Raw genomic sequence first — 12,839 nt, forward strand, 5'->3', positions numbered from 1 at the left:
TTTCAGACACCGAGTTTAACCTTAGAGCTGTAGAATAATGAACAGCCCATACTCCCACCTGAACTAGGGAATCTCGGAATCTCAGAATCTGGTCATGCAGTTCTATCAGAAAATTTTTTTTTTTCCATACCGGGGGCTTGATAGTTGAGTGAACTTGGGGGGTACTCAACCACTGAGCCACATCCCCAGCCCTATTTTATATTTTATTTAGAAACAGAATCTCACTGAGTTGCTTAGCTCCTCACCATTGCTGAGGCTGACTTTGAACTCATGATCCTTCTGCCTCAACCTCCCTAGCTGCTGCGATTACAGGTGTGCGCCACCACGTCCTGCTCTATCAGCAATTCTAATAGCAAAGGGGAGACTCACAGTCACAGCACAACCAAGATTCAGTTAATTTAGCTCAGCCACTGCCTCCCCACAAATCTATTCTGAACCTCAAGTCCAACCACATACCTTTCTATTTCTATGGCAACCTTCTCTAATGCATGGTTCCTGGTATTTACCATGCTATACTGAAATCATCCATTTCTCTCTTGGTCTTAATCATTAGACTTATAATTTCTTGAAGACAAGAACTATATACCTTTTCTCCTTTATTCTCTAGAAAACCTGGAATGAATGAAATCTTTTGGCAGTCAAGTTCCACCCTAAAAGAATTCCTTGGGTAGAAGACTGGGGATGCCAATGCAGTTGAATGATGTACAAATTCCTCTCTTTCATTTCAATTTCATTCCTGTCAGTTGGCCCATTGTCAATAAGCTCTTCTTAAATTCCTGCTCACCCCCAAAGCCCATAATAGAAGAAAATGAAAATTGGAATGAGAAATGTATACAAAATTTCAGTTAGAAAAATAAGTTCTGGTGTTTCTTTTTGCATAGTAGGGTGATAAAAGCCAGAAAGAATTTTGAGTGTTCTTACCACAAAGAAATGATAAATGTTTAAGGTGACAGATATGCTAATTACCCTGATTTGATCATTATGCAATGTATACATGCATTGCATATCATATTGTACCCCATAAATAGGTACTATCATGTGTCAATCAAAAATAAAATAAAATTCATCTGATTCTTGACAATGGCACTAAAAACACACATGGAGAAAAGACAGCCTTTTTAACAAATGGTGCTGAGAAAACTGATTATCCATATGAAGAAGAATGAGACAAAATCCCTATTTCTCACCCTGCACAAAATTCAACTCCAAATGGATCAAAGATCTAGGAATTGGACCAGAACTTTGCAACTTCTAGAAGAAAACATAGGGTTGACACTCCAAGATACAGATGCAGGCAGCAACTTCCTTAACAGAAGTCCTAAATCTCAGGAAATTATACCAAGAATTAATAAATGGGATTTTTGGGTGGAAGCAATAGCTGGGTAGTGGCAGCTGCTGATTGTGCTCTAAAGGAGTGGAGTGAGGGATGACGTAAGGGTGGCAGTGGTAGCAGTGACAGCTGCAGTGACCATGTCCAGCATGAATCCCAAATATGATTATTAATTCAAGTTACTTCTGATTGGCGACTCTGGGGTTGGAAAGTCTTGTCTCCTTTTTAGGTTTGCAGATGATACATATACAGAAAGCTACATCAGCACAATTGGTGAGGATTTCAAAATAAGAACTATAGATGGGAAAGCAATCAAGCTTCAAATATGGGACACAGCAGGCTAAGAAAGATTCCCAACAATCACCTCCAGTTATTACAGAGGAGCCCATGGCATCATGGTTGTGTATGATGTGACAGATCAGGAGTCCTTCAATAATGTTAAACAGTGGCTGCAGGAAATAGATCGTTATGCCAGTGAAAATGTCAACAAGTTGTTGGTAGGGAATCCATGTGATCTGACCACAAAGAAACTAGTAGACTACACAAAAGCAAAGGAATTTGCTAATTTCTTTGGAATTCCATTTTTAGAAACCAGTGCTAAGAACACAACAAATGTATCACAGTCTTTTATGATGATAGCAGCTGAGATTAAAAGCAGGGACCTGGAGCAACAGCTGGTGGCAGAGAGAAGTTCAATGTAAAAATTCAGAGCACCCCAGTCAAGCAGTCAGGTGGAGGTTGCTGCTAAAATTGACCTCCATCCTTTTCTCAAAGCAATGAATTTGCAATCTGAACCCAAGTTCAAAACAAAATTGCCTGAATTGTACTGTATGTAGCTGCACACAACAGACTCTTACCATCTCTACAAAGGTCAGATTGTAAATGGTCAATATGGACTTTTTTTTTTTTGTTGTTGTTGTTCCCTTGACTCAGACAGCTAACTTCATATTCAGAACTGTTTTAAACCTTTGTGTGCTGATTTATAAAATAATGTGTGTAATCTTTGTTGCTTTCCTGATATGAGACTGTTTCCCATGGTTGGTTAAAATATATTTTGTTTTGATGTTTATATGAGCATGTTTAAATGTCGGGTTTAGTCTTCTGAAGATGAAGTTCAGCCACTTCGTATCAAACAGCACAACCAGTGTCTGTTACTTTCTATGCATAAAATGTAGTGAGATGTTCTATTTAAGTTCTGATTTGCTAGTTCTTCCTTGTAAAGTTATAAATGGAAAGATTACACTATCTGATGAATAGTTTCTTCATACTCTGCATATAATTTGTGGATGCAGATTATTGCAATTTGTTGCACACTATGTAACAAAATAAGTGAAGATATGTTTAATAAATATTATACTTATTGGCAGTAATGTCAAACTGTATGATGATAAGTATTGTTTTAATTCTTATAATTAAAGGGAAATAGAGCCTTGCATTCTACTGAAAACAGCCATTTCTGTGTGCAACCAGGGCATCTAGGCCTACCTATAGTGCAGCATCCAGTTATTTGCCTTTTAGATAACAGACCTGATAAATGACCTAGGGCAGCTTCTGTGCTGCGTATGGATTTAATAAATTTTAGTGGTTTAAGAAGCTCAAATTGTATGGAAAACAAGTTTAGAATGCATGCTGTCTAGCCCATCATCTCTGATTCGTTTCTAAAACCATTTGAAATGGCTCCACTCATCAAGAGTTCCTTAATTTATCTGTGATAGCAGTGAAGAGCGGCACACCCTTCCTAACTGGCAAATGATCAGATAATGTGTGTTGAAGTTTCTTCCATCCTCTGAGTCAGATGACAACTATTTTGTCCTTCACAATTGTATAACTCATGTTAGAGAGTTTAAACATTAAAGTAGAAAGCAGGAAACTTGAGTCCCCTAATTTTAGAAATTATATCCCTAAAAATTAACTGAAAACATACATGCCGTGTGGGAATTACAAATAAGAGAAATATAATTATTTTCAGTGAAATTTTACATGTGTGAAAATTTTGTTAAATAGTTCCTTCAAGGTCCTAGGGCTTTTTAAAAAATATATATTGTGGGAAATGAGTCTTTGGCTGACACTACCATTTTAAGATGACAGAAGTCAAGGATTGTTTCTTTAGGGTAAAGCAGCCAAAACATTCTTCACAAAGGGGCTTGGGATGTGGCTATTAGGAACACATTTTATTGTGGGGTCTTTAATGAGAAAATTTAAGTTAAAAACAAGCCAAAAATTCTAGTTTTTTTTTTAAATTTTTCACTAAACAGGCAGTTGAAATGCATGGTACAAAAATAAGTGGTAATATTATTGTAAAAATGAAATGGAGAGAATAAATATTCAGTTTAATTTTCTATCTATGAGAATTTCACAATAAAATCATAGTTTACTTTGTAAAAAAAAGAGTTAATAAATGGGATGGCATCAAATTTAAAACTTCTGCACAGCAAAGGAAAAAACAATATGAAGAGAGAATCTACAGAATAAGAGGATAAATATCCAGAATACATAAAGAACTTTAAAAACTAAGCACCACAAATGATAATTAATGGGCAAATGAATTAAAGAGATACTTCTCAAAACAAGAAGTACAAAGGGTCAACAAACATGAAAAAAATGTTCAATATCATTAGCAATTAGGAAAATGCAAATCAAAATTACACTGAAGGTTCATCTCACTCTAGTTAGAATGGCAGCCATCAAGAATGCAAACAATAATAATGCTGGAGAGGATGTGGATGGAAAAGGAACATTTTTACAATTTTTGTGGGATTGGAAATTAGTACAACTACTATGGAAATCAGTATGAAGTTTCCTCAAAAAAACTAGGAATGGAACCACCATATGATCCAGCTATACCACTCCTTGGTGTTAATCCTAAAGAATTAAAGTGATCATACTATAGCAATACACACACACTCACGTTTACAACAGCAAAAGTCACAATAGCCAAATTATGGAACCAGCCCAAGCATCTGTCAGTGGATGAATGGATAAAGAAAATATGGTATCTATACACAATGGAGTTTTATTCAGCCATAAAGAAGAATGAAATTAAGTCATTTGCAGGAAAATGGATGGAACTTGAGAGAATTATATTTAGAACAAGTCAGCCAAACTCAGGAAGTCCAGGGTCCTATGTTTCTCTCACATATGGAAGCAAGAGAGGACAGGTGTGGGGTATGGGGGTCTCAAGAGAATTGAAGGGAGATCATTAGAGTAACAGGGGAGTGAGAAGGATAAGGAAATGGGAAATACTGGGGAATGATATTGACCAGGTTACATTGTTATGTTGTGTGCATGTATGACTATGAATATGAATCCCACTATTATGTATGATTATAAAGTACCAATAAAAAGATCTGGAAAAAAATAAAACTAAAAACAGAAAAAAAGAAAACTGAGTGAGACATATATGTGTTGAAGTCCAGTTTCTCCACTTCATAGTTTTAAAGAGCTAGTTTTCTTATCCTTGATTTCCTTTTTTTCTTTTTTTTTAAAATATTTCTTTCTTTCTTTTTTTTTTTAGGTGGACACAATATCTTTACTTTACATTTATGTGGTGCTAGGTGAGCACGCTACCACTTGAGCCACATCCCCAGCCCTTATCCTTGATTTTCTAATCTCCAGAATATGAATAGCATTTATATAAAATGGAATGAGCGCATGTTACATACTATAAAACACTGTGTAAAATATGACTGTCTTTTCCATTCATTGTGAGCAGTAAATAACCTAAGTAGATGGGGACCACCCAGAGAGACAACATCTATACTTACAGTTCCAAAATCAGGATGTAGGATGTGGGGGACTCATAGGTGTCATGGAGAGTGACGTACTGGGGGTGCTGCAGATGCTGAAGCAGGGCAGCCTCGTGGGCAGCCTGCTCCTTCTTCTTCATTTTTTTGCTCACGAATTTCACAGCGACATCTTTGCGGGTGGCTTTGTGAATGCATTTTTTCACTATAGAGAAACGGCCTCTGGAAAACAGAAGAAGAAAGAGTTTTCCAAGATTCATGAATCAACTAGGTGTCATTTTATCTACGTGTTAAGTTGTGTGTGAAGCGCTCAGACAATAACACCTTACAGGTTGAACATCCCTAATCCAAAAAATCTGAAATCTAAAGTGTTCCATCTGAAAGCTTTTGAGCGCTGACACATCAATTGGAAAATTCCACAACTGGTTTCATGTATTGGGGTCACAGTCAAAATGCAGGTACACTAAAAATAACTTCATAAAATTACCTTCAGGCTATACGGATAAGGTGTGCATGAAATAGAAAAGATCCTCATCTTTAGACTTGGGTTCAATCCCCAAGGTATCTCATTATAGATATACAAATATTTATTCATCATTCTTTCGGGGGGATTGAACCCAGGGGTGCTCTACCACTGAGCTACACCCCCAGCCCTTTTATTTTATTTTTATTTTTTTTAAGAGAGAGAGAGAGAGAGAGAGAATTTTAATATTTATTTTTTAGTTTTCGGCGGACACAACATCTTTGTTTGTATGTGGTGCTGAGGATCGAACCCGGGCCGCACGCATGCCAGGTGAGCGCGCTACCGCTTGAGCCACATCCCCAGCCCCCTTTTATCTATTTCTTAACCGTTGACTCATTTACTATATCTTCACTTTTGAAGAATATTTTGGCTAGATTAAAAATTCTTGGTTGTCTGGTTTTTCTTTCAGCACTAGGAGATATGGTTCTGCTACCATCCAACATCCATGGATTCTGATGAGGAATCTGTTCAAGTCACTGTTCCCCTAAATGTTATTATGTTATTTTTTCTCTTCTGCTTTCAATATTTTTCTTTATATTGATTTTCAGCAGTTTGATTATAATGTGTCTGGCCATGCTTTTCGTTGAGTTTATCCTGTTTAGGGTTCACTGAGCTTCTTTATAAATTTGTGTCTTTTACCACATTGAAATATTTTCAGCTATTATTTCTTCAAAATCTTTTACCTGCACAAATTACCTTCTCCTCTCCCTCAGGGGTTCTGATAAAGTGAACTTTAGATCTTTGGGCATTTTTCCCATAGATCCTTGCAATTGTGTTTAATATTAAAAAAATATTTTTCTCTCTGTTCTTCAGGTTGGATGATTTATATTTTTCTTCAGTTTCATTGACTCTATCTCATTCCTGCTGTGGAACTCATTTAGTGAATTTTAAAATTTCAGATATTGCACTTTTTTACTTATATAACTTCCATTAAAAATAATCTCCACTTCTCTACCAATGACTCCTATCTTTGCATTATTCAATTTCAAGAGTGTTCACCTTTATCTCACTGAAGATGGGTAAAACAGTGGCTTTAAACTCTGATCATTCCAACAGCTGGGTCCTCTCAGAGTTGGCATCTGTTCATTATTATTTTCCCTTGAGAATTTTTCAGATTTTTGTTCTGTTGAATAATTTTAGATTAGATCTTGAACTTTTATGGCATTATCCTGTGAGAATCTGGACCCTATAAAATCCTCTGGAGAATGCTTTTTGTTTATTTGTAATGTTTAATCAGCAATGAACTTGGGTAGGTCCACACTGCAGGTTCCGTCTCACCTTCCGTGGGATGCAGTTCTATTGTCAGTTCAGTTTTCAAAGTATTTGCTATGCCATTTGGATCTGTCTCTCATGGGCACCACTCAAAGATCAGCCTGTGACTAATTCATCACTGCAGGGTAATGAGCTGTGGTTTATGTCTTTATTATTAGTTCTCAAAACCTTGCTGTACTTCTTTGGGTGTGCTCTGTACTGGCATGGCTTGGCTGTAGCCCAGGATTTGTGCTGTTTCATATGCAGAATAAGGGGGTTCCTCTCTTCTTTCTCCTCAGTGGTATTTCCCCTACATCCTTTGGCTCACAGGGGCCTGTTTTTGTGGTTATCTGGCCAGAGCGATGGGATTCCCTCAGAGTTTAAGCTTCCTGCATAATCACACAGTTTCACAGGGCCAGCCGGCCCTGGGGTGAAGGGGAAAAGACCAGGCATTCCTCTGCCCGCTTCAGCTCAAAGGATCCCTTTTCCCTTTGCTTTGGCCAGAATGTGGGCTTTTCTTGGTGCTTTTGTTCTCTGTGCCTGCTGCACACTTCTCTGATTTGGCCTGCCCTTATGGTCAAAGGTAGGGAGAGAAAGGAGAAAGAAGAGAGCCGGACACAGTGATGCACAACGCACGCCTGTAATCCCAACAGCTGGGGAGGCTGAGGCAGGAGGATCACGACTTCAAAGCCAGCCTTAGCAAAAATGAGGAGCTAAGCAACTCATTGAGACTCTGTCTCTAAGAAAAATACAAAATAGGGCTGGGGATGTGACTCTGTGGTCGAGTGTCCCTGAGTTCAAGCCCTGGTACCACCCACCCACCTAAAAAATGGCTGGGCATGTGGCTTGGTGGTTAAGTGCCCCGGGTTAAAAAAAATTAAATAAATAAATAAATATATCTAGAAGCTGTCAATACTTGCTGAGAGCCACGGCTGAGTATTGATTGACAGGCGCCTCTGCCTGTCCGCCTCTGCCGCAACTTTTGAGTTCTCGCACTATTTTGGAGTTCTCGTGGGGATTTCCGGGGATTCCCCGAGAGTTCCCATTGGTTGGGGAAGTGCAGGAGGAGGGATTTCCGGGAGATATAGTTCCGGCTGGGGGTTCCTGGACAAGCCTCGTGGCGAGTTCGAATCTGCTACTTTCCATCACTCTTAAACAAAAAATATTGTTTATTTTTAAAGAACAAAAATATTATAAATAAATTTTCTAACATCTTCAGAAAAAAAAAAAAGGAGAGAGCAAGACAGACTCACTCCCACTGTCACTGTTTTTAAGTTTTAAGTTCCCTCTGTAATTTCCCTGCTGTTTACTTTTACCAGAATTCTTGGGTAACGGCTTTTGTAATGTGTCCAGTGACTCCAGCTGTCATCCATGGGGAGATAAAGGCTACAGTGGGCTTACTCCATCTTGGCTGGCATTGGGAGTTGGCTCCTTTTAAAAGTCCTGGACCAATAAGTCATTTGGAAGCTCTGAGCATGTAGGTGGAGTCTGGTGACCTTTACTGTAGGGTGATCTGTCTGCTATGAAATTGGAAAAGGCTCCAGGATCAGTGTCTTCAATCAGTGTCTTCAATCTGTGACTGAGCAGATTCTCCACTGAAAGAGCTTCCCCTCTTCTGCCCAGAGTGGGGAGGCCTGGTGAGCTACTGCTGGAGGCCCTGCAGATATGAATGGGGTTCTCAGCCTCCAGCATGCATGTTGTCACAGTGTCTCTATTTTTAGTGTGATTCCACTGCCTTTTCTGGGCCTGCTGTCTTACCCTCCTAGAATATAAAACTCCAGTCTTTCCTGGGTGGTGCAGGTGTCTGCAGCTGGGGAGGCTGTAGCCAGGACCTACACCTGCCTGGACAGGATCCCAGAAGGCCTGCAGGTAGGCATGGCAGGCTAACACAGGCATCTGTTGTCACTCTCTCCTGAGTGACAGGGACTTCCAGGCAGCCCTTCCAATTTAGCATTCTCTTTATACCTACTTCCAGAAATGCTCAGTGCTGCCGAGGCCTGAGCCTTGGGGAATTCTGCTGCAAAGTCATACTGGCTCTCATTTGACCCCCGCAACTGACACAGATTGAGCATTCTCAGGTCTCATAGGTCCCGTGTCACTCTTTCTTTGGTTTTTCTGCTTCTAATGTTTTATTGTTGACTCTTTATCTAATGTGTATGTTTAAAAAGATTCTTGTATTGTTGTTTTCCTGAATCTCAGTGTTTGTGAATGTCTGTGTTTCCCCTGACACCCTTACCTGGAGGTCCAGTACTGCTGCAGGCAGTTGGTCAGCATTCCTATGATGCCCACCAGGCTTCCTCAAACTGCAAGGGCACCTGTGTAGCTTATTTTTGCTTAAATATGCCATGTTCAAGTGCTCTTTCCTTCTATGGGTTTGCTGTAGAAGTGATTTTTTTTTTCACCATGATTTTTATACTATTTAATTACTGGGGAGCTCTTTTTAACAGGACAGTCACATTAGCCCAGAATTCTAGGGTCAGATATGATGAGAAAATCAGCTCACTTCTATGGCCCTGGCACAGATATCTTTCATGTGTCTCATGTAAGAATCTCCATGTTTTTATTTCCATTCCGTTTAGTACATTTTGAAAGGATCTTCTGAAAATATGAGGACTATATTTAGAAGAGAGAAAAAGTTTCAGGCTGTTGGGGATTAAAACAAACTAAACAGATCAGGAAATTGATCTTCCTTCTAAGAAATATCAAAACATCCATTTTAGGTTTTAAAAAAATCCTAAGCCTATGGCTATCAATAGCAAATATGTGTCTTAGGGAAGAATTAACCAGGGCATCCAGGTGCTGGAACCAATTACAGTTAGAACAAGCTGGGGGGGTTGATTTGCTCATTACTGGGGTCAGATCTATTTTCAACATAGAAGAGCAAGCTCGATTTCAATGACTAGAGATTAAAAAAACAAACAATAATTGCTATGATGAGAACCATGTGTTGTAAATGTGCTAGTGAAACAAGCACAGGACAATAGACAGGGAGCCCAGTGGCCGACTGGCTCCATGTGCTTCCTAGTCATGGGACCCTGAGGAAGTTGCTGATCCTCCTTGAGCCCAAATTTCCTTTATTAGAAGTCCACTTAGACACTACCTCACCTGCTCTACACATTAGATTTGGTAATATCTACATTGTATTCAGAACACTATAGGTATTTGGAGAGAGGCAGCAGCAGCAGCATATAAATTTCCTTTGGCTCTTGTTTCTTCTTTTGGTTACACAAAGAAGAAAAGAAAGCAGACCTAGAGTTTGTCTTTGATGAAAGATACTATAAGGAAAGGATTCAAATTCCACTGTGACTTGGTCTAAGAATCAGAAACAACACAGCCTCTCACAACCACTCAGTTAGTACCATCCATGCTTCAGGGAGTGACATCAGAGGTAGAGGTGAGACCGATGCTCCATTGTTCCTTGGTGCTCTTTTATTTATATAGCTGAGGTTGGTAGAGATTTGTAAGATGTACCCACAATTCTCTCAGCCAGGCTATCTGAGACCAATGTATGCACAAGGAAGACTTCTTTTTTTTTTTTTTTTTCTTTCTAGCAGCTATTTTGTAGACCAGGTGATAGATTTTCATTATTCTGTTTAAAGTTATATTTTTATCCTTTTTATTTTTGAGGATATACTAAATGTTCTTTAACCAAAAAACCAAGAGAACAAATGAGAAAGGGAAAGAGAGAGGGATATAGAGTGTATAAAGGGGGAGGTATATTTGGATTAGAAACACCCAGAGAACAATTCATATGCTTGACACATGGACATATTTAGAGATCTATACTCAATAATTAGTCATATATTCCTCTCAAGAACACATGAAACAGTTTACAAAAATTGACCATGTACTACACATAGCACACGTCTGAACAAAAATCAAGGAATCAATATCATATACACTAAGTTCTCTTACCACAATGAAATAATCAGAAATCAGGAAAAAAGGATAATTTTAAAAAATCTTGGAAATTTAAAAATCTCCTACATATTAAAACATTTTTTCCATTATAATTGAGTGTCAAGAAAAAAAATCATAGTTGGAAAAATAGATAAACTGAATGATAATGAAAAATGCCACTTGTCAAAACTCAGGCAATGTAACTGAGATGGGGATCTAGGATAAAGACAGATGTACTGAGTTGTAAAGGAAATGCCCACGAGTCATTGAGTAGAAAGTCAGATGTAAATCTTGGGTGACAAGCCCTTAGGCTAGTCCTTGTGAAATAAGGGAAATGCACTGGTGTGAAATTGTGTGGCTCCACCCTGCCCTCTCCTCTTCCCAGCCCCTAGCACCCACTCCCTCCAAATATTAACACCCCATACCAACAGGTTGCTGTTTCTCTCTCTGGAGGCAGCCCACATTCTCCCTTGAATGGTTATTTCCTGTTTTACCCCAAAGGCATCTGTCTTAAGATTGTCCACATTCTCCCTTGAATATGTATCTGCTTCCTGAATAAACCTCTGTCTATGCCTTTGACTGGGGCCTGCTGAAATTCTTTTCTGTCATGTATGCAAGAACCCAGCTGGCCCTGAGTCAACTTTCCCATTTTTCTGGGAACTCCTCCGACCCTTCTTCAGAGACATCTCTTCTCCTGTGACATCTCTAGAATTGTACTTTAAAGAAAAATTGGAGGCTTAAGTTCTTACATTAGAAAAGAAGAAAGGCTGTGTACAACCAGAGATATGAAAAATTGTGCTGTATATGTGTAATATGAACTCTAATGCATTCTGCTGTCATATATAACAAATTAGAATAAAAAATATGAGAAAAAAATAAAAATAATAAAAAGGGCTGGGAATGTGGCTTAGTGGTTGAGTGCCCCTGGGTTCAATCCCTGGTACCAAAAAAAAAAAAAGAAAAAGAAAAAAAGCTTATTTTATGCATGTTTGTATTATATTTTGATTTGCAGAAATAAATCTAATATCTTTAAAAAAAGAAAAGAGGAAAGGCTGAGAGTTGATAAAGGAAGCATCTAATTTAAGTAAGAAAAAGAATAGTAGAAAATATGCATTAATATTCTAGTTGTTTTCTTACTATAGAGAGAATGCATTTATAAAAGAAACAACAACAACAAAACAAGTCTTCCTTCTGCTATAGTGTTGCTGGGTATTCACAGAAATCTGTGTCCTTACCTTCCAATCTCATTCAGCTCAGTATAAGCGGAATCAAAATTTTCCTTCCAAGAAATGGTAGCACCATCTGCGGCCGCATCTTTGGGAGAGAATCCATTTGTGACATTGAGGTGTCACATGAGAATAAAGAAAAGGTCAGCAGAAGAGCTCCAGCATAACTCCAAGGCAATTCTCATGACTAAATATGGAGGCTACCTCAGTGGGAAAATGCTACAATTCTCTGGAATGTTATTTTGAAAATATCCCAGGGGAAACCGACATGACAGACTCCCTCTGTCATCTACTTAATCAACGGGGAAAACTCAGACAATCAGAAATGTAGCTTATGAATGTTTTAAAATAGGAATTTAGTAGAAAATATAAATATAGAGAGATGAAAACACTTTGAAGGCCTGGAAAGGTCAGTGAGAGCCAGAACTATAAGGAGATGTGAAGAGAGAATGGGTGGGGGAGCTTTCAAGGTCAGGGAAGGAGAAAAGGAAAGGAGTGTGTCCATGGCCTTCTATAAACCTCTCTGGCTCACCCCACTGTCCTCAGGCCTTCATGAGCTTAGCCAGTATATTGAATGATTTAACTCAAACATGCCTGAGCCAACTCGAGCAGCTTCACCACATATAATGTGCTAATTTCCTGCTAATTATTCATGCACACTTGTGTGCATGCATGCCCATCTGTATTTGTCTGCCGGGATCCAAGACTCCAAATTAGCAAAACATGAAAGGCATTGGGCACTGTGAGCCAGGCTGAGTTAGTGGCTTGGGAGGAGATGAGCCAAGCAGTTACCTCAGGCTGCCCACAGGCAACCTGGCCAAGGCAGAAGGTAGCTTATTCATATTGAATGCCGAGGACACCAAGAT

At 38.9% G+C, this 12,839-nt stretch overlaps 1 protein-coding gene and 1 pseudogene across 4 annotated transcripts in view; one reads left to right on the plus strand and one right to left on the minus strand.

Annotated features, from left to right (window-relative positions):
* Positions 1-12,839, minus strand: part of LOC139701303 (kalirin-like) — a 117,053-nt gene that overhangs the window by 3,940 nt on the left and 100,274 nt on the right. For all 4 annotated transcript variants that reach the window (XM_071615267.1, XM_071615266.1, XM_071615269.1 and 1 more), the window contains 2 exons: positions 11,983-12,061; positions 5,095-5,295 (listed from right to left, as the gene is read on the minus strand). In XM_071615267.1, the coding sequence (XP_071471368.1) occupies positions 5,095-5,295; positions 11,983-12,061 (280 nt within the window). The remainder of the gene's footprint in view (positions 1-5,094; positions 5,296-11,982; positions 12,062-12,839) is intronic.
* On the plus strand, positions 1,471-2,078 carry LOC114093320 (ras-related protein Rab-1A pseudogene; annotated as a pseudogene).

This window comes from Marmota flaviventris, chromosome 8, assembly GCF_047511675.1.
Source record: "Marmota flaviventris isolate mMarFla1 chromosome 8, mMarFla1.hap1, whole genome shotgun sequence".
NCBI classification, from domain to species: Eukaryota; Metazoa; Chordata; class Mammalia; order Rodentia; family Sciuridae; genus Marmota; species Marmota flaviventris.